At 47.6% G+C, this 22,818-nt stretch overlaps 1 protein-coding gene across 1 annotated transcript in view; it reads left to right on the top strand.

Annotated features, from left to right (window-relative positions):
* The first annotated feature begins 2,247 nt into the window (after positions 1 to 2,247).
* Arhgap31 (Rho GTPase activating protein 31) overlaps positions 2,248 to 22,818 on the top strand; it is a 113,268-nt gene continuing 92,697 nt past the window's right edge. The window contains exon 1 of the mRNA XM_032900203.1: positions 2,248 to 2,565. Within this exon, the coding sequence (XP_032756094.1) occupies positions 2,466 to 2,565 (100 nt within the window). The 5' untranslated portion in view covers positions 2,248 to 2,465. The remainder of the gene's footprint in view (positions 2,566 to 22,818) is intronic.

Raw genomic sequence — 22,818 nt, 5'->3', positions numbered from 1 at the left:
TCGCCAAATAGTTTATTTTCATTCCTTCAGTGAACATTCCTACCCTATCACCGAATAACCTTGCATCCTAGGAAAACTGCAGTACAACAGAAAAACCCTGGGACCCAAATCTGATCACACACACACACACACACACACACACACACCCTGGCCCTGCTTAAAGTAAGAGAGACACAGAGAGAGACCCTGAGAACTCTTGCTGAAGTAAACCACTAAGCAAATGTTCACAGAGACCATTACAGTTCCACGAAGAGCTGATTCTCTAGAAATAAAAGGAAAAATAAGCCAAAATATTAGTAATTCAAGCAACTTACAGGATGCTTGGGAATTGCCGCTCTGGCCATCTGAAACTATTGATAGATTTTTGAGCGAGCATACCCATAAACAACAGCCCGTGCTTCAGGAGGACCCATCAGGCTTCCAGTATGTAGGAAGGAAGAGGTCAGAGGAGCTTAGATTAGCAAACGGTGTGGGGGTGGGGGGGTGTCCTAACCACTGAGGAGTGGGTGTTTGCCACCAGGGAAGCAGAACCCCAATTGAGAGGCACTGTGAAGGGGACATCCTTTTAAGGCTGGCCTAGCTCGGGAGTAGGAGAGAAATCAGTGAGTCAGTGGTTAGTTGACAGTGTTTCATCAAAATGGCTGAGTCTGTGGTGGTGTCTCTGAGAGAGACGGGAAAGTGGAAGTAAGGAGGACTTGGGAACTGGGCACCGACTCCGGTGGCCCCAGAGACCAGATGGGTACGAAGGCTGAAAGGCAGGCAGAGGTAGTTCCAAGGTAGAAGGCTCATCTCTAAAGCCGGCCATCATGTCTTAGCATCCACACTCCTTGCTGGGTGGGAACACACTTGTGGTATAACCAGAGCTTCCTTCCCTCAGGAAGACAACTGAAATCCAGATTTCTTATGGAGAAATAGCGTAATTCTTTAGTGTTGGCTAATAATTTTTTTTAAAAGAATATGTTCCAAACAAAACACATCTGTAGGCCAGATTTGTTAGGGCTGGCTATCAGGTTATGTCTGGACATAGAGAGAAGGTCAGAGTTCAGAGTTCATAAACTGCCATGATGACTTTTAAGGGGAGTCAGTAACTAAAATACCACACACAATACTTTTGCCAGCTATATGCTACCCTTCAAGCCTATATATGGATTTGAATATATTCAGGAAGTTTAATCTAATCTTCGAATTGTCAAGGCACAGGGTTTTAAGTGTTCAGTGTGTTTTGAGTACACACGAGTCAAGGAATTCCAACTAAGGGAAGGAAAAACATTCCGGCCTGAAAGCACACGCCTCAAGTTTTAAAACAACCTGGGAGACTGGCAAAATGTCAGAGCCCCTTAAATCTTGGTTTCTTTGCTCAAATCTCTTGCATTTAGCCAGGTCGCCGTGTGTGTGTGTGTGTGTGTGTGTGTGTGTGTGTGTGTGTGTGTGTGAACTTGAATTTGTAACTACAAATATAACTTCCCGGGAAGTGGTTACAACGCTGCACCTCTCTCTCTCGCCCCGAGGATATCCTAACCTCAGCGTGGGAGAGGAGACGTCTGGGCTTCAGGGACCGCAGACCCAGGCAAAGAGAGGTGGGAGTGGCCAACGTAAAGGCTCTGTGGGTCAGGTTTCTGGAATCCCAGTCTTTGTTACTGTCACTACACTTAAGTGTTGGCCGAGGAGAAAGGCAGGCACTGAAATAGAAAGTGTCAGGACTGGGATGACAAGGAGGATAACTCCGTGAGCACCCATCCCAGCCCTCCCTGCGGAGTCCGGCGCCGCCTCCTCCTGCGCTGTGCAAAGAGCCGGTCTGGCGGCAGGAAGCAGGGCGGGCGGCCGCGGCTCCTCGCGAGGCCGATTTCCTCCGGGGCGGCCCTGGGCGATACTCTGGACTCGTAGAGCACCTCGGGAGAGCGCGATCTCTCCCCCAGCCCGCGCAGCTCAACCCACCCACTTACTTCCTTCGACTACGCGCACACGCGCACACACACACACACACACACACACACACACACACACACACACACTCAGAGCTGCCAAAAATTTCCAACCTCCGCCCCCCTCCCGAGCTGACTTCCTTCCAGCGCTTCCTGAGCTGGACGATCCTGGGATTTGTAAGACAGGAAAAAAGGGACGGCGCGAGGGCGGGCGAGGGGACGGGATGCTCGCTGTTCGCGGTCCTCCAGCGGTCTGAAGGCAGAGCGCGGGCCTAGGGCGGAGCACACTCAGCCCCCGGGGCGGTCCCCTAACCGCCGCGCCCCGGCCCCGGCTCCTCGCAAGGCTCAGCCGAGAAGCGCGGGGAGACTCCGCGGGAGCCCGAGTAGGGAGGTGACACCCGCCCGGGGCGGTGCACGGCCGGATCTGCGCGCCCATGCCGACCCCCGGCGCCGCTCTGCCCCGGTGACCCGACCCCGAAACCCTCAACAGCGGTGCGGAGTAAGAGAGCGCAGACGGAGGGGCAGCCTCTGTGGGGCTAACTCATGAAGAACAAGGGTGCCAAGCAGAAGCTGAAACGAAAGGGAGCCGCCAGTGCGTTTGGATGTGACCTGACGGAGTATCTGGAGAGCTCGGGACAGGATGGTAATGTACCCCCCTCCCCCCACCTTTTTTTCTGTTTAAGAGCGATGGATTTCTCTTGGGGTGTGCTGGATGCAGTTCACAAGTTAATGTGTTCCAGGCTTGTGCGCTCACTGTACTTTAATAGAAAAGAAAAAGAGTACACGGGTCTTAACCATGCCGCCTCCACCCCTCAGTGCAGGAGCTGGGTCTGTCCTTCCGACGTGTCACAGGAGCGGCTGATGAGCAGTGGTGTAGCTGTGGCGTTAACTGGCTATTCCTGAGGTTGAACCCCGGGAAGGAGGCTCGGCTCTTAAACTTTGGGTGTTGGAAGGGAAAGATGAGGTGTGACTGACGTACGGCGGAATCATCATCATCGATAGGTTGCTCTGGTTATATCACCGTGACCGTCTTAAATGTGCCTCCTGTACTGTAGGGTTTCACTAGCTCACATCCCTTTTTCATTAATGTGGTAGGAGGCAGTGGGGTGGGGGTGGGGTGGGGAATCCTGGCTGGGGGAGTGGTTGCACAAACAGTTTCTGTATTTCTGACTTGATGCCAGCTATGCAGCACCTCCCCGGACCCCGACCCTGCCCCCCCTCCCCACCAGACCCTTTACCTCCTCGTGGCTTTCAGAGGGGCGCTTGGTGTATCCTGCGACCAGTGTGTTGTAAAAAGGTCAGAGGGCCTCAGCTTTAAAATAGTTTAGGATACAGAAGTGTGTCTCCGTTTTCAAAGTCAGCTTGGAAAAAGAAATAGAGGAGCCAAAGAAACAGTTTAAACATTTGTCGCGTGGGGAAGAATGAAAACAGCCTATGATGTGGTAACACCATTGGAGGGCAAACGTTTTTAATATGGGAAAGGTGGGGAAATGGGGCATTAAATGACTCCTTTTGTAAAGTTGACTGGCTCTGCACTTAGCCGTGACCAAAAAAAAAAAAAAAAAAGCTTCTTTGGAAACTAAAGAGAGAAAAGATCACGCTACACACATATCTATCATACATAGATATCTATCATTATACATAGATAAATACAACAAAGGAAAATTGAGGACCATGTAGCTGCTCAGAATAATTCTGCCTCTGGGAAAACCCTCCCCAAAACAACTGGATTTGTCCATATCAAGTGTGCGTCCCAGACACAGTGCAAGGCCTTTGTTTCATTCCCCCTTTTTGAAGACTCAGCACCCCTAGTAATTTGCAGTGGTGTGATATTCCTGTGGTATTCGGGAGTCCAGAGTCTGCTGTGTCATTAGGACAAATGGCTTAGTATTTCAGAGCTTCAGGGAACCACTGGCTTTCAAAACCGACTCTGAAATTGAGGCATAACCAAAGTCAATTCATTTAAGTCTCAGCAACACTCGGGAGAGGTCTCTTTGAAGTAAAATCACTTGGACTGGGTTGCTTTGTTTTGTTTTGTGTTAAGCTTGACGGAGCCACAAGTGCACATCTTAACCACGATGGTTAAGAACAAATGTTTGTCTCCGCTTGTCTTTCACAGGGCTCTCTTCGCATTAACCAGTAGGTACCCTAGGCGTGCTCCTGGGATACCACCTTCTGTGACGTTAGAGTTATCCTGAGTATTACACACACACACACACACACACACACACAACACACACACACACACACACACACACGGGCACAATCACACAGACACAAGCACACACACATATACATAAAGGCACAATCACACAGACACAAGCACACACACACACGCACCCACACACACAGACACCCACACACACACACACACACACACACACACACACACACACACTACAGGCACAATCACACAGACACACACACACACACACACACAGAGGCACAATCACATAGACACCAGCACATACACACACACACACTCTACAGGCACAATCACACAGACACAAGCACACACACACATATATGTAAAGGCACAATCACACAGACACAAGCACATACACACACAGGCACAATCACACAGACACAAGCACACACACATATACATAAAGGCACAATCACACAGACACAAGCACACACACATATACATAAAGGCACAATCACACAGACACAAGCACACACACACAGAGGCACAATCACACAGACACGAGCACACACACACAAACACACACACACAGAGGCACAATCACATAGACATGAGCACACACACACACACACACACACACACACACAAAAGCTGTGAGAGTTGTAGAACGGGCTTGCTAGCCACGGCCCATTCTTATAATGTCCTCGGTTAAGGAAGAACCTGGAAGCCCCACGGCTCTGGGAAAGAACTTCAGAAGAGCCCTCAGGCAGTGCCTCTTTCAAACCTGTTTTGTATGTCGAACTTCTGTGCGCTTCCCATCGGAAAGGATGAAAGGAAAGGGTGTTCCACAGAAAAAGAGTGCTTGGAACTCCAGGCCTCTCATCCTGCCAAGGAGAGGAGGAAGCTAAGAGGAGAGCTCATCTACATAGGGACACAAGGCTCATCCATCACGAAGGATGGAGAGGACCCAGACCTCTTTCTGGTTCCTGTGTGTAAATCAACATTCTCCTTTAATGACCCCCACGCCCAGAGTGAAAGCAAACAGCCCTGCGACAGATCAGCAACCTTTAAGACTGGACGTACCTGAATAGAGTGTGGTTTTTAAATGAAAAGCATCTGGCACTCTTGATGGCTGCACTGTCACTGTACAATGTGGAAAAGGACCATGAATAATGAGCCGTTTATATAAACAAGGCTAAATAGAATTTCTGCCTCCACAAAGGGATAACTCATTGCTTTCCTGTGTGTATGTTATGATAATGACGATGATGATGGTGATGATGGTGGTGGTGGTGGTGATGATGGTGATGATGATAGAATTGATTAATGGTTTTCTCTAAATCCATGTAGAGACATATATTAGTTAACAGTCAAGGCCAGGACTCTGAACTGGGTGAAAAGAGGTGAGGAGGGTACTGCCCTTTTGCCCACGACCTTGGGAGAGCATCTCAGGATGTTGGAGGTAGTAAATCAGAGTGGTAACCAGGAACCAGGAGTCTGGGAAGGACCTTTCAAGAATCATGTTCTGACCACGAAACTTTGGGGTCATAGGGCAGAGGGCACTGGATCTAGGTAGAAATGGAAGGGAAATGGATTTCAGTTTGGGAGCACAAGAATAAAGAGGAAGTGAGAGACGCGGTAAGGAGCAAGTCCAAGCTAGAGTGGAGGGCTGGACGCTGGTGAGCACCAGCTATGCTAAGCTTGGGTCCTCTGGATCTGATGGGGAAGCTGCACCCTGGGTGAGAGCTCTAGGGGGAAACACACAGAATGGCTGTTAGCCACTTCTCTAATTCACCAAGCCCAGCCTTGCTACCTCTGATCAGACAAATCAGACAAGGCAGGGTGAACAAGGGACAGATTTTTTTTTCCAGTCTGAAGTGACTATTACTCATGGCCAGCCATCATGCTTAATCTGTGTGAAGCTGATGAAAGCTGAGCTGCCTTTTCATAGAAACGCACACGTACACACCAAATACACACAGTTCGGACAGTAGCCATACAGACGTCAGGTGCAGACCCTGCTGTGATTGCAGCAGCACAGAAGCCTAGCGTGACGACTTCCCACTTCTCCCCTCAACACCGCCCCACCCATGCGCTGTGGATCAAACGGGGATTCCCCAAAGGTAGCCTCTAACCCAGAGGTACCCAGCCTCGTTTCCCTTTCTTTGGCCACTTTTCTCTTGCTTGATTAGAAAAAACACCACAAGAGCCCACAAGGTGGGTGCTGGGGGCCCTATTCACTTCCCCAGGAGCAGAGTGTCTGCTGCTCCATCTGAAGCTCTCCCCGGGGGAGGGGGGGACCAGCTAACTCTCACTTCCTATCTAGGATCCCTTCCCTACCGCGGATGCAAGAAGGAGTCTGCTTTTCTCTTTCTTGTTTCTGACCACTGAATGTGAAGGTCGTTTCTTGCAGCTTAAAAAATGCCTTAGATCATTGTCACCTGTGGCACTAGTGTGTGAGTGAAGCCCATGGAATGCGCGCGCGCGTGGTCATTTCCTATCTCTCCCCAGGAGCCTCTAGGTCTTCAAGGGGGACGGGGAGGGGACCAGGGGCCAGGGGGACAAGTAAGAGTTGCTAAGAGAGAAACCGTCTTGTCCTCTGGGCTGACCTCTTTAAGAGCTGAGACTTCCTTACCTTTCTGAGTCATAGGGAAATTTTATACTGGCCTGACCCTAGTGCCTTAACTGCGCTCAAATGATGGCGACAGATTTCAACGAGCTGGAAAGCTTTCTAAAATGCTGTCACCACTGCAGGTGGTAGCACACACCGATAGTCCTAGCACTTGGGAGGTTGAGGCAGAAGGATTGGGAGTTTGAGGCTAGCCTGGACTACATGGACAAATCCTCTTTTCATTTCTTAGGGGGAAAAAAAGTCAATGCAAGTCCCCCATCTCAGACCAACTGAATCCAGATCTCTCCCAGATGGTTTTTGGTACATGGGCAGGGTGGACAACCACTGCCTGCCTGCAGTGCATCGTTTGTAGGCTATGCTCTTTGCATAAGTAGAATCCACTCCAAATGCTCCATAAAACGTGTGAGTCTTTTAATTGCTGGAGATTTTTTTTTATCGCCACCAGGCTGAAAAGATGTATATCAATCAAAACAAAGGTTTACTTATAAGTATAATGTATATTTAATTTGAGAGGCCACAGAATGTTCATAACAAATCACTGAGCAATGCAAGCATTCGTTCAGGATCAAGTCCTAGTGTTTCAAAGGATGTGGACGAGCGGTGGGAACAGCAGTCGATGCTTCATTTCATTTTACTTCCGAAGCTTTAATAGTCCCCTCACTTTGTTTGTTCGTTTCCTTTATTTATTAATTCGATAAACAAAATTCTATCCCGGCCGTGTTTCGGATACAGTGGGAAAGAAAATGAGCTCTGGGTATAAGAAATGCGTCGTCTTGGGGATGTGACCCAACCTACATACACCAGATGACTTTGAAGTCAGCCGCCAAGGCTAAAGGGGCAGCTGTAGGAGAGAATGTGAGTGCTTTGGTCTCCCCATTAAATAGACAAGATAGGGCACAGACACAAACAGAGCAAGGTCATAGCCAGAAGGCAAGTGCTTCTCTGTTTAAGATGTAGTACTGAATGGAGGACGGGGCCGTATCCTCCGCAGCTTGGTCTTTTCTGGCACATCATTCACTCACCTTCCCTACCTAATTCCTCACCAAGTGAGTCTGAGCTATAGAAAGTTCTAGAAGTTCTCCCCTAATCCAAGTCAGGGGACTTTGCTGGTGGCTTCCCGTTAAGGCTTCTGAACTCCCCTACCTAGAATCTCAATTTTTCTTCTTCCCAGATGACTGACCCTGGAGAAGTTTTGCTCCCTGCCTCTGGGCCTCAGTTGCTCCTCTTGTAATATAGAGGTAATAGGACGCATGAGCTAATATGGATAAAGCACCTATCTGGGGACACCCACATGCTAACAGGTTACTGTCACAATAGCCTGACCTTACCCTACCACAAGCACCAAGACTGACTGAGACTCTCATGAGGAAAGGGCATTCATCTGTCACCCAGAGGGACTGGAAGCAGGATTGTTTGCCATGTTGGTGGAGAGTCTGGTTAATGTAGGGACTTCCCAGGTTTGCTGAGAAGACAACCTTACACGGGCCAAATGCTCAACCTGAAACAACCGTGCTTTGGAAGATCTGAGAGCCCGGAATAATCCCAACATTCAGGAGGCTTAGGCACAAGGATCTAAAGCTGGAACCCAGCCTGGGCTATACAGCAACTTTTAAAAGACCAGTAACAGCCAATTACTTCTCTGAGGAGAAACCTGGTCTTTGTTGGGGAGACTGTGAAGACAGAACAGCGACCCGAGGGGCTTGAGCATAGAGAGGCATCTCCGACTTGGACTGCCAGGTTGAAACTGGAAGAGGCCAAAGGGGGAGTGGGGAGGGAGGCGTTATTAAGCCCAGAGCAAACAGCCTGGCCAACCCTCAAGCCAGCCGGGACTACTTTGTTTCTGGGTATAACAAACAGCCCACACAGAGAATGGAAACAGCTACTTCCACCTACCACATGGCTACAGGCTCTTCAGATCTCTGCCAAGAGCTCCTTGACCACAGGATCAGCTTTTCCCTTGCTTCTCCCATGTCCACCCCTCTGGCAGCCTCCCAGATGCCTTCCAGCTTTGGCTAGTTCCATGCTGTTCCCCACAAGGAAGCCCCTCCCCTCCCCTGACTACCTGGAACCAGAGAACCATCTGACTGACAGGGGAGAGCTTTGGGGTCGCTCATAGACCCAAAGGAGCAGAGGGAAACAGACAGAGGAAGAGTGCATCGTACCCAAGTAGAAACAAGTTCTTTAGCACCAACCAGACTTCGGTGTTGCAGTTTGAGGCCAGCCGGTAATGTATAGCATCGGTGGGCTAGCCCTGGAAGCTTTCTTGTTAGGGGAGGAAACACTGAGAATTCCAAAGCTTGGTTGACCAAGACAATTCTCAAGCGCTTGCCGGGACAGTTTGTTCCCAGAGTTCGCCTCCCTAGGAAAAAGTCTTCCTCGGATTCGATGCTGTGTGTGGCTCCGAGCAGTGGGTGGAAGAAGTGGGTGGGATTGAAAGTTCCAAGACTCGGGCTGGGCATGGGAACCTTTAACAACCACCCACTCTGCCACTGGATATTGTAGCTTAATGTTTCTGGAAGAAAGTAGTGATAAAACCACCTGGTCGGGGCTTCCCATTGCTCATTCCTTCCAGAACAGGCAGCTGCCCACGCCGAGCTGCCTGTCCACTCTAGCCCAGGGGGTCTCAGGATCCCACTTCCTTATTGTGGTTGCCATAGGCCAGTCTTGAAGCCAGGAACAGGGAATTAGTTCTTTTCCCACATATTGTGCGCCACACGTTTAAATCAAAAGCAGCATCCCTCTCCTGCTTCTCCCCCTCTCCAAGTTAATCTTAGGAGTGCATGTGCCGACCAGTATTTCTCCCAAGGCTCCAACACAAAGGCCATGCTTGAGTTGAACTGATCTTGGCACCTTGCTCTCAAAAGGCCGGCCTTAAGTGTGGTGTAAGGCGGGGCCACAGCCTGCTGGCACTCTAGGAGCCTGGATGGCCTCTGTTGAACTAATTAATGTTCCCTGAATGCAACCTTTGATAAAGGTTAAGATAAAGAACTCTACTCCAGTGGAGGGGGTGGGGGAAGGCTGGCAACAGTTGGGAGAAGAATGAACGATAGCACTTCATTATTTTAAGAAGCAAGATTTTATATAGAAAGACAAGAACGAGAGGCTACTAGATAATTAAAGGAGGTGGGGGTGGGGGTGGGGATGAGGGAGGTTTCTTGGAAAGAAGAGAAGGGAGTCAGTGTGGAGTCTGAGCTCCAAACCAGACCACATTGCTCTCTTTATCATTAACAGGAGTGAACATCAATATTGTCTTTTTTTTATCTTGTGCCAGTCACTTTGTGCATACAAAGGAATATTTTCAGCCTCTTTAAAAACCAGGCATTTTCATAGTCACCCATTTTACAGAAGAGAACTGAGTTCTGGGAGGTTAAATTATTTACCAAGATTGTCCAAATGGGAAAGGAGAGATTTAAATCAGGATCTATCAGACACTCAAGCACACAGTCTGAGACTGGAATCATATCTTCCAGGAGAAAATAATTCGTAATTTTGCACTTAGCCAGTTTTGTCTCTCGCAAAGCCTAAAAGATATGTTGTCTTTTGCTTTGCTTCCTCCTAGCCCAAACCTGAAATAGTCATAACAACTGGTGCCCGGAAAGCACTTTGTCCTCTGCAAGCCGATGTGTCCATTTGAGAGCACGCGCACACACACACACACACACACACACACACACACACACACACACACCTATCCAAATCCACAAGCTAGGTTCCTCCTTGCCCGCTGCAACCCCAAACCTCTTCCCTCCGGAAATACCCATGGCCTTAGAGTCAGAGGCCCCCTATCCCTTGTCCATTCTGCCCACTGTCCTGCACTGCTCCTGGCTGTGTGTAAGCACCTGACAAGCTCAGCTGAGGTAGCACTTACACACGTAGTAGGTCACGCCTGTCTGTGTGAGCCTATGGTGGGCACATGATCGTTGCTTGGTATCCATTTAGGCCTTATCGTCTTTTCTAGGAGGTGGTTGTTGGAGCCCTTTTAGGTATTTCGAGATGAGACCTCCGTTCCTATGCTGTATTATCAGGAATCCAAGATTCTCTCGTGGTCCCGTTTGTTGCTAGTCCCAGATAGAAAACAACCCAGGCTTTGCATGCTACAGAAACTGCCTCTTAACCCCTTCACTCCTTGGTGTGAACCAACTGAGTTTCTGAAGTCTCAGGCACTTTTTGTTCTAGTGCAAGCTTGGCTGGTACATGAGGCTCTGGTACCACACCCGTGGCTTGATGCTGGCCCCGCATGCCTCCAGAGGGGAGATGGTTGAATGTTACTCATACCCCAGAAAAGCAACATATACCAGCTCTCACTGTTCCAGATGCTAGAACACAGCTGGGAAGAGCTGGCAGATAAATAAGTCAACAGTGCTTGGGAAAGGCCACTGCCAAAATGCACGTGAAGGTCTCTTTCCCTGGACTTTTATGATTTTTATGTTTTGTTTTGCTCTGCTTTTTAAAAGTATGTGTGTAGGCAACGGGCGCTAAGTAGGGAACCCATGATCTTGCACGCGCTAAGCAAACACTGTAGAATCAACCTGCAGTCCCATATTTAGGTCTTTAATCAGAAACGACCCTGGTGGGGACTTTGAATCATAGCATCAAAGATTTAATGGAATGTCAGTGTGCTAGACCCTACTGCAATGGTTCTCAACCTGTGGGCCTCGGCCCCTTTGGGGATTTAAATGACCCTTTCACAGGGGTCACCTAAGACCATCGGAAAACACAGACACGTACATTATGAGTCATAACAGTCCCAAAATTACAGTTGTGGAATAGCGACGAAAATAACTCTATGATTGGGGGTCACCACAGCATAAGGAACCGTATTAAGATGTCATAGCGTTAGAAAGGTTGAGGGCCCCTGGGCTTACAAAGGCGTTCTCAAGTTTGCCTTGGCCTACATGCGATCAACAGGCAAGAGTACAGCTTTCTAAAATGTACCGGGAAGAAATGAGGTGAGGGGTAGAGTGAGTGTGCAAGCAGGGTGTGCTAACTGACACGTGAGGCAGCTGACTGACAGCTGTCGTCAGATAGAGAGGGTGATTTGTAGTTGGGAAAATTAAAAAAAAAAGTCATCTGAGGTGAGGAATAGCAGAGGGATACGTAGAGGGGCTGCCAGAGTCTAGAGGTGGGAAACTGAGACTCTGCCTGATGCTTGCAATTGGTGACAGGCTCTAAAGCCTGAGGAAGCTTAAACTCTGGAAAGGCAGCTGAGGCCCTGGGAGGACAGGAGCCTGGCTTCAGGGCAGGAGCAAGAACACAGCCTTCGGTGAGGACACAGCAGCTGGAAGGGTGAGACCTGCCACTGGTTTGGCTGGCTGTGCCTGAACCCTTTTCTTGTCCAGAAACAGAAAAAGAAGACATTTTATGGAAAGATAAGGTTTTTAAAGTGTGTGTGTGTGTGTGTGTGTGTGTGTGTGTGTGTGTGTGTGTTCGTACATACGTTAACTGTGCAGGCTCTGGTAGCACCCACCTATAGTTTTAGTGCTCAGGATGCTGAGGGAGAGAGAAGATTTAGTTTTAAGGCCAGCTTGGACTAGAGAGTGAGTTTAAAGGCAGCTAGGAAGCCAGTCAGGGCTATATAACAAGACCCTGTCGAAAGAAAAAGGAGGGCAAAACAAACAAATAAACAACGAACAAACAAACAAGAGCCAACTAAGACCTAAGGAAAAGATAAAGGAATGAAGGAAAGAAAGGGGGAAATGAATAGCAAAACTGAGCAGTCCTGAGGAGCTAGATCTGTCAGGGAAGTACTCGCCAGGCACGCAGGAGGTCTGATCCTCAGACACGTGTTGTTGGGGATTTGTTTTGTTCAAAAAAAAAAAAAAATTCCGGGTGTGGCTTCATGTGGCTCCCAATGGCTTGTCCGCCAGCCAGCCTACTTGGTGAGCTCCAGGCAAGTGACAGACCCTGTCTCAAAAACAAGATGGACAACTGAAAAATAGCTCCTGAATTTACATCTTCTGCCTTCCATGTGGCACACACGCGCACACACACACACACACACACATACACACACACATGCATGTGGCACACATACACATGCACATGCAAGCACGCGCGCACACACATGCACACACATACACACACACACATGTGGCACACACACCCATGCACACACACACACACACGTGGCACATGCACACACACATGCACACACACACGCGCGCACACACACATGCACACATACTACACACATGCACACACACATGCATACACACATACACACATGTGGCACACGCATGCACACACACATACACACACGCATGTGACACACACACATGCACACGCAGGCACGCACACACACATATACACAGACACATGCACACACATATACACTCACACACACATGCACATGGCACACACGCACATGGCACACACACACATGCACACACGTACCCGCACACACACGTGCTGATGAACCTGCACGAATACAAAGGAGCACACACATACTCAGGAAAAGGGAAGATACTGCCCTGATTCTGTTCTTTTCTTTTTTCTTTTTTAAGATTATTATTGTGAGTGTGCACAAAGAGGTCAGAGGATAACTCTTGGGAATTGGTTCTCCCCTTCCACCATGAAATCTGCTGATCAAATTGCCCTATTTAAAAAATAATTTGAATCTTTTTTTTTTTTTTTCCTTTTCTTTTTTTCCGGAGCTGGGGACCGAACCCAGGGCCGTTTGCTTCCTAGGCAAGTGCTCTACCACTGAGCCAAATCCCCAACCCTTGAATCTTTTTCTGAGACGTGGTTTTCCTCACTCCGGCTGGCGTGAATATATATCTTGCTGGCCTCTGCCTCCCAAATGCTGGGATTAAAGGCCTGCACCACCGTACATGGCTAAAGTCTGTAGCTATATGGCATAAAAATATTCAACTTCAGCCTCGTCCTACTGTAGACAGTTCTACTCTTTGTCTATTTGACAAGTGAGGGCCAACTCAGACGGCCACCTACTAGTGTGCCTTAGCCAGGAAGTGGAGGAAGCGGACCCTTGCCGTACCTGATGGAGAATCCCTTTCTCTCAGTGGTTTTGTTCGCTCTGGTCCCAAATAGCTGTGGCTTTGCTGGCCGTGGGCTACGCAGAGTTCCATTTTGCCATGTGCTGCCAAACTAGCTTCAAGTGGGATGTGAAATAACTTATAAAACCCAGACAACAGAGTTCCCACTCCCAGGTTTTCAAAGCAAACCATGTAGGTTCCTAATGGCAACATTGGGAGAACGGCAAGCCCCCCCATAGCCCTAAGTAGCCCCTTCCACCACTTCTTAGCCATCTGTTTCCTGCATGCTGAGTGCTGCAGGGAAACAGTGATGTCAGCTCTTCCATAGAAAGCGGCACCTCCCTGTTGGTCCCTCCCCTTCAATGCATATTTTTGTTCCCCTTTCTGGCTTTTGTCTTGCTGCTTGCTTAGGGACTCGGGCGCTTGGCATCAGTCATTGGCTTTCTTAATAAGTTTTAGCTATTTAAGTTTCATTGTGGCCTTCGAAGTGCACACGTCTCTTTGGGTCCATATTTGGAAAATCCTTTGTTGTTTAGCTAATGGCTAGAAACAAGGGGCTTAGCGTTCATGGAGAGGGGCCATTTTGCTTTCTAGAGAAAGCAATGTTAAATGCAAGACTGTGGAGCGTGCTCAGAGCCAACAATGGAACCCTGCCTGGGTCCCCAGAGAGGCAGCTTGAAAATTTGTAGTGACTTGGGCACAGGACCTACAGCTTAAGGTCAGGAAACTACACCTATGACGTCATCTGCGAACATCCTGTATTCTCCCGTCCGAAGCTGGACTTTTAAATGGGACGGAGTCCACCTCCCTTTGCTTCATGTCCTTAGAGACAGTCTGGCTCCAAATGAAAGGGATAGTCTCTAGGGAAGGCATGAGTTTTGAAATATGAACCCGAAAAAGGGTTTTAAGTCATAATTTAAAAAACAGTTCTTTTAAGATTTAATTTAAAGACTGGGCACAGTGGTGCACACCTTCGATAGCATTTGGAAGGCAAAGGCAGGAGGATCTCTGTGAGTTCGAGGGCAGATTGGTCTACATACTGAGTTCCAGGACAGCCAGGACTTAGAGAGACCCTGACTCAAAAAAATAAATAAATAAATAAATAAATAATAAAAATGAATGTTAACTAAAGATTACTCAAAATACACTTTTAGAAATACTTTTAAAAGTCCACGTTTGGGTCCCTTAAAAACAGAATGAACATGGAATTAAGATTTAAATGGCTGTTTGCCCAGGTCCTGCAGGCCATGGCTCCATGGAGATCACGTGATCCTGCCCATGGGTCCCGCAAGTTGCGGTAGGGACCAGTAGGAGCCATGCTGGCACCTCGTGCCAGGATCTTCCTCAGAGACCTGCTTTCCAGGGCTTGTTTTGATGAGCGCCAGGTGAAGGGGCTGCTGGGAAAAGCGCTTAAGTGAAACCACGTGACTTTATAGTTCTCGGATCTCTTTTACTATTGCCCCCAATGTCAACAGGGGGTATGAATTTTTACTTTTTAAGTCAGAAGAGGGGAGAAAAAAACTTTAAAAACTTTTATGGGAACAGAGTGTCTGGAGTCGTTGAATTTTGTTTCCAACTTTATTTTGGAGGGAGCCTGGCAGTTTGCTTCCCTATGACGTCAGACTCTCCTTTGAGTCATTTTCAAGGGTGAAGGAACCAAGGCTGCCTTAGCGGAGTCACAGAGGTGTGAGTGGCTGGCTGTCTTCAGCGTGGTATCAGGAAGTCATATCCCGGCTCGAGCTCGTCACTCAGAACCCGGTTCCAGAGTCATGGAAATTGAGAACGCCTCAGTCTCACATGTCTCTCATGGCTGCTTCTTTTCTTCTGTTAGATACCCACAATGACTTACTTTCTATGACTGGCTGCGTTTAAAAAAACCAACTTTAAGAATCTTATCGGTTGGTAAATATATCTGGGGTGGGAGCGTGACAAACTTCTCAAGTTTCGTATTTCTTTAGTAATCTCCCAAAGAAACAAGTCTTAAAACAAAACCCCAAATAAGGGTGGGGGTGTGCTGTGGTAAAAGTTTGTAATTACAGTGACGGCCATGCTGTTTCCCTCCAGGCTTTAGGAGAAGGGAAAATCTGAACACGAGGCCTGTGTCCATCTTTAATGGAATCAGGAGAAAACCTCGACAAGCGTCCCTTTGCATGTGCCTGTCTGCCTGTCCCCCAACATCAAGGTGGGCTGAACTCCCGGTCTAAGTGTGAAGTAACCTGATGGAGAACAGACCCACACACACAAGCTGAGGGGGCATGTGCTGTACTCTTAGGCAGATGGCAGAGTTTCCCAGCAAGCCCTGTGCGTGGTGGGTGTGTGTTCTCTGTGCTTTTAAAGGGGGACACGCATTCAAGGTGATCTAGACAGCGACCGGTTGTAAGTGCTCCGGGAGGCAAGCAAAACTGTCAAGGGTACTTACTGTGGTGAGCAAGGCAAAAGCAGCTTCAAGCATTGAGGTAGCCCTCCTGCCTGTAGTTCCTTCGGTTCGTTTCCCGTTGCTGCCAAAACTGTTCACAAGAGACTTAGGGACACAGCAGTACTCTACGGCACACTACCTTCCAGGTCTAGAAGTCTAGCACTAACCTCACCACACCACTGTGAGAAGTGTGTTCCTTTCTAGAAGAGCTGAGGAAGAATCCATTTCCTAACCTTTGCTCCTTGGAGAAGCTACTCACACTCCTTGGCTTCTTTAAAGCCAGTGACACAACTTGCCGACCATCAGGCTCCTCTTCCCATGGCTGGAAAGGGGTCTCCAATTCTAAAGGCTGTTGGGACTGGGCCTGTCTCTGTAACACTATCCACCTCCATGGCTACAAGGACTCCAGAAGCTAGAGTGTAGGGGTCTCTGAAAGGTATCAGATTCCTAACCAGCTTCCAGAAAGGCATGGCACCGAGTGGACTCTTACCCAACAAACTCTGGGATCTTCCCCAACCCCATCACTGGTGCCTGTGTGATGTTAATCCATGTTTTAAGCTGTTAAAAACACCCTTCTATAGTGAATTCCTAGAAACAACAACAACCACACCTTGTTATGGTCTGGGTCTGTGGAACTGGATAGTCTCCTAGCTGTGTGCCTGCACCGTGTGCTGTACCTCCTGCTGCCTGACAGGGCTCTCTGCTCAGCCAGAGGTGCTGGGATTCCGGCTGCTCTCTCACTAGGCCTTGCACAGTGATGACTCACGTGCCTCCGAAAACAGCTCTGCGAGACGGGTTTTACGCTTCCATTGGCAAACACTGAGCACACGTATCTATGGAGTACAGTGCGATACAGTGCGATATCTCACTACAACGGGCAGTGATCAGATCAGGGGTAGTGGCGTGTCTATCACCCGAAAGGTTGATCTGTTCTTTGTTTTAGAAACATCTGAAATTGTTCTACTGACTCTTTGAAATATACAGTTGATTATCGTCAAGGATAATTAGCCAACTGTGCCACGGAACACTGAGCGAGTCCTAACCAGCTGTACTACTCCACCCGTTAACTGTCCTCTCTCGGACTCACATCTTTCTCAGCGTCCGGTCTTTCTACTTCTGTGAAACCAACTTCTTTAGCTTGAAATAATAAACAGTGTTTGTCTTTCTCTCCTGGGCATATTTGACATCGTTTCCAGGTTAATCCTTATTGCCAAAGTGGCAGGATTTTCTCCTTTTATGGTGAAATAGTATTCCTGTGTGTGTGTGTGTGTATTCATCAGCAGATAAGTGTCACACATACACACACAATACATATACACACATATATATGCATATATACATATATACACATACATATATATACACACATATATACATATACACACGTGTGTGTGTGTGTGTGTGTGTGCAAGAGAGAGAGAGAGAGAGAGAGAGAGAGAGAGAGAGAGAGAGAGAGGGATTCACCTGTTGACACCTAGCTTGATACTATATCTTGGTTATTATGAGTAGTATGCTTCAATAAATGTAGCACTGTAGAAATTTCTTCTACATACTTCCACCACCACCACCCATATATATGTGTGTGTGTGTATATACATATATACATATATATATATATATATCCCCTGAACTGGAACTATTGGGTCATATGGTAATTCTAGTCTATTCCTCTGAGAACTTCTGTGCAGTTTTCCATACTGACTATACGGTTTCCTTCCCACCAGCATTCTGAGACTTCCCCTCTCTGTATACCCACTGACATTGCTTATTTTTGCTTGTTTCGTGGCAGTCATCCTAAATAGGGTAAGATAGTAGCTTATGTGGCTTTGGTTCACATTTTCCTGATTTGTGATATTGAAGATTCTTGTATGCACTTTTAGCTCTTCGCCTCTCTTTGGAGATGCATATATTCCGGTTATTTGCACTTGGTTGTCTTTTGTTCTTGTTTTGTCTTGTTTTGGTTTTTTTGCTCTGTGTCCAGCTGGTTCATTGTGGAGAATTGAACCCAAGGCCTCTCACACGCTAGACAAGTCCTCTGTCCACTGAGTCACATCTCCAACCCCGACTCAGGTCCTAATTAATAGGATTGTTCTACTGCTGTTTTTGGAGTGCCTTGTGTGTTCTGGATATTGACCCCTTTTCTAATGAGTGCTTTGCAAATATTTTCTCCTGTTCTGCATGGTGTATCTCCCTATGTTGAACACTTCCTTGCCAAGGTCTCCTCGGCTTTTGTCTTTGGATTCTGTGCTTTGGGGATCCTGTCTGAGAAATCCTTGACAAGCCTAATGTCCTAAGACCTCTTGTCTGAGTCATTTTCTTCTACTTATTTCACAATGGGGCAGGAGAGGTTCCACATTTGTCCTCAACCCATTTGGAGTTGATTTATTATGAGGTGAGAGTTACAGTTGTCCCGTTGTTATGCATTTATGTTTCCAGTTGTCCCAGCACAACTGATGGAAGAGATTGGCTGTATATTGTCTTGGTGCCTCTGCAAGAACTTAGCTGTCTGTAAATCTGGATTATTTCTGGGATCTGCATTCTGTCTTGTTACTTTGAGTATGTGGTTTGGGGAGGCGTGTGATTATTTTTGATTTGTTTTGTTTTTCATTTTTTTAAATGTCAAACATGCAGTTTTGGTCACTGTTGCTTGGAAGTATGGTTGGACACAATAATGAAAAGTAGGTTTTATTCGTAGCCTCACTTCTTAGGCTTTAATTATTTATGTATTCTGTAGTGGTAGAGATAGAATCCAAGGCACCGAGAAAGCCAGGAAAGTTCTCAATCACTGAGCTAGACCCAGTAGTTGTTTTTAATTATGGCAAAATGTGCATAGCATAAAATATAGCATCTTTACCCTTTTGAAGTATACAGTTCAGCAATAGGGAACATACTCACATTCTTGCACAATGGCCACCAGGCCCAACTTCCGAATCACTTCACCTTCCCTCACTGAGCCCTGTCCCTATTAAATGCTAACTCTCTGGCCGTCCCTCCCGCAGACCCAGAATCCCCAGTCTAGTTTCCACCTTCAGGGGTGTGGCCCTAGAGACAGTACAGGTATGGGGGGTAAGTAGTTATCCATTTGTGGCTGTATTATTTATCTTATAAGGGCACTAGTTTTCAATGAGGAAAGAAAAGAGCACATAAGTGGTACTTGGCAAATCTAAGTTCAAAGTTAGGCCCACGTCACTCTGTTTGACTGTGTGATCCCTTCTAAACTTCCCCTGTAGGCAGGTAGAACTAACAGCCAACGACAGTGGAGAACTTAATGTCCTGCCATTCAGGCAGCCCAGGTTCAGGTGAAGGAGCCAAGAGAACAACATGGCTCTACGAGTGATACATGGAAAACCCCCAGCATTTAGGAGACTGAAGCAGGAAGATCTCAAGTTCTAGACGCTCCTGAGCTATGTAGATTATAGCAGATTCCAGGCCAGTCTGTCTGGGCAATAGGACCTCGTCTGGAGGGAACTGGTTAGACTTGACTTGGTAGAACCTCAGGGGAGAATAGTTGGAGATGCTGAAAGAGCATTCCAGGATCACCAGGTGGTATACGAGAAAGGAGATTCTCAAATACTCAACCAGATGATTCACCTGGTTCAGACCTTGCCTTGATGAAGGAATTTATAGACCCACACTTAGAGAACCTCTGAGTCCTCATGCCTTACACAGGCTCAAAGGCTCTGGGAGATTAAAGGCACCATCCATCACGTTCACCTCAGCGGGAAGTAAGTCTTCTAATCCGCTTCAACCTTCCCAAAACAAACTTAAAATGTACTAAAGAGATGAACTTTGTAGAGCAGCAAAGTCACTACTGAAAGACAGACACTCAGGTGAAATGGGGTGGGGTGAGGTATCTGCCAAGTCTTAAAAACCCACCAGGCAGAAAGTGATAGGTGGAAAGGCCTGCCATGGAGAATCCAGACTCCTCACCTCTACATCCCAACATTGCTATCCATTCTGATGCCCGCACAGGCCAGCTGGACACTCATTCCCACTCCCAAGGCTTCCGCCCTTGTAGAGACCTCTCCTACCTCTCACCTCCCACAGCTGTCCACTAATTATTTCCTTCCTTGAGTCGCAGCAAATGAGCCCCTTGCAACTGTGACCATTGACTCCTTCTCTGCCTGCAAGGTTAGTTTCTTCCTTGAGGCTCTAAGGCAGAGGAGTCTATATCCATGTCCATCTTCTTGGAGCCTTGACTTATGGCCCCATCATATCATGTGTTTGTCCCCTGCCTTCTTCCCTCAAATCTTCATCTCCCTCCTCCACTACATAGAAATACCCCGTGGTCACAATAAAACCACTCAGGTTACCCAAGAGAACTACCTCATCTCAAGTGTGTTTTGTTGGTCACATGTACAAAGTCCCTTTTCCCATATAAGGCAGCAGCCAAGGATTCCAGGAATAAGGATGTAGACCTCTCCTAGGGGAAGGGGAGAATTACTCAACCAACCACAAACTTTTTTTTCTTCTAGCACATATGGTCAGTTCCATGATAACAGTAACTTGGTGTTATAGGTGCAGGATGAGAAGACCATCAAAAGTGACCAACGTTTGTGACACTCTTGCCATGCATCAACCACTGAGTCAGAAGGAACAGAGGAATGAACAAGCATTTTCTGTCCCTAAGGGAGAATCATAATCTCATCCCAAGCTGTTCTTCACACACATCCCAGTAGGAAGTGGATAACATCAAGGCTGACTCAGAGGAGTGGAATGCTGTAAGAAGAGTGGTCTCTCCCTGAAGGGAAGATACTCTAGATTAGAGGCCCCGGGTACACAAAGGCATAGAGGTAGAGCAGTCACTCCAGACCCACATTCTCAGGAGACCACTAGGGAGAAGGAACTTCCTTGCATGGGCTATAATTGTAGGGATGGGTACCATGTGACCAAGAGTCTTCCAGGGAGAAGAGAACAGTTGGAACAAACCTGTCGCCTTGAACTCACGTGATGAAGGAGGAGTCTCAAAAGACCCACACTTTAAAACTGCCATGTCCCTTTTGTGGTTTCTGTCATTGCTGCTGAGAAAGCATTGTCCCCAGTCAAGGAATAAACTTCTTTTGATTGGAGGGACGTCTGCCTCAAGCGATTAGAAAGCAGAGTTTCAAAGCTTGTCCCATGTATTTGATTTCACTCTGTCTTGTGGATGATAACCAGAAGGATGTTTAACTATTCAAATCCAAGTCTCCTTGGAGGTGGAAAGCTATGTACTTCCCTCTGTCTGCTTCCTGGTCAGCTCCTGTTCCATCCCCCATTTTGCCTTCCAGTGCTTTTAGAATTGTTGTCATCCCTTCAGAAGCAAACACATACTGTTCTTTCTGATTTTTACCTCATTTAAGCTTGGCTTTCTGTACTCCTGGTCCACTCGGGTGGCTGTCCCCACCTCAAGGCAGTGTCCTTCCCCCCTTCCCTATCTTGGTCTCTCGGGAGACTTGAAGGTTCCTTGGAGGTAGACCCCTTAGTCCAGTGTCCACCTCCTCCTCTCCAACTATAAAAATTCAAAGTAATTAAGCCTTACTTCACCAGAGGGCAGGTACTCAAAGCGTTTTTATCATGTGTTACTAAAATACAGAGCGCAGAAGGGCTCAAGATGGGGCATGATGGTCACGGGAGGGGCCTCCAAAATAGCATTTACTCTAAAATCTCGTCACGGCTTTACCAAAATGGCTCTAGCTCTGTCTGTTTCACTTCCATCCCAGACTTCACACGTCTTGGTCCCCAGGGTATTCAAGGTTAGGTAATAAGACCTTTAAAATGTGAGCCCAGTGGCAGATCCTGAGGTCAACCGATGGTCTTTTCTCTTGAGGCATCATGGGACATCAGGCTCTTGAGCTTCCTGCCTCTTGGTGGGATTTGATTGCTTCCTCTCACACAGGATCCCACTATCCCATTGTAAGGTCCTTACCACGGCTGAGTCATTACTAGCACCATGCCCACGAACCTCCATAAATGGTCACCCAACTTCTTTATGAAGTTAGCCTGCTTCTAGTGCGTTCCGTTGCAGTAAACCGAAGACTAATGCAGCTCCTCTGGCAGCTCTTTCTGTGACTCCATTGGCTTCTGGGTGAAACGTGGAGAATCTTGATACCTGAGGTAAACACCATGACCAAAAGCAACTTGCGACGCATTACTTCCACTTATGTGTCCCAGTCATCGTTCATCATTGTGAGGGGAACTCAAGGCAGAACCAGGAGGCAGGAGCTGGAACCGAGACCATGGAGAGGCATTGCCTCCTGGCTTGCTCCCCACCGCTTGAGCAGCCTTATTTCTTATAGCACCCAGGATCACCTGCCCAGGGGTGTAGCCAACCATAAAGAGCTGAGCCCACCCAAATCAATCACCAATTAAAAATAATGCACCACAGACTTGCTACAGGCCAAGAGTCCCTCTTTGGGGCTGGAGAGATGACTCCATGGTTAATAGCACTAGCTGCTCTTCTAGAGATCATGAGTTCAATTCCCAGAAACCACACGGTGGCTCCCAACCATCTGCAATGGGATCTGATGCCCTCTTCTGGTGTGTCATCCACAGTGTGCTCATCTACATAAATTAAATAAATCTTTAAGGATTAAAAAAAGAGTCCCTCGTCTCAGATATGTCTCTAGTTTGTATCTAGTTGACATAAAGTTGGCCAGCACACATAAGGAAATATGCAGGATATGATTTTAATGACTCGAGAACACAAGCTACAGATGCCCACCATCCCATTT

Source organism: Rattus rattus, chromosome 4, assembly GCF_011064425.1.
Source record: "Rattus rattus isolate New Zealand chromosome 4, Rrattus_CSIRO_v1, whole genome shotgun sequence".
Lineage (NCBI taxonomy): Eukaryota > Metazoa > Chordata > Mammalia > Rodentia > Muridae > Rattus > Rattus rattus.
The sequence above is the reverse complement of the archived record's forward strand: the minus strand, read 5'-3'. Positions and strand labels throughout refer to the sequence as shown.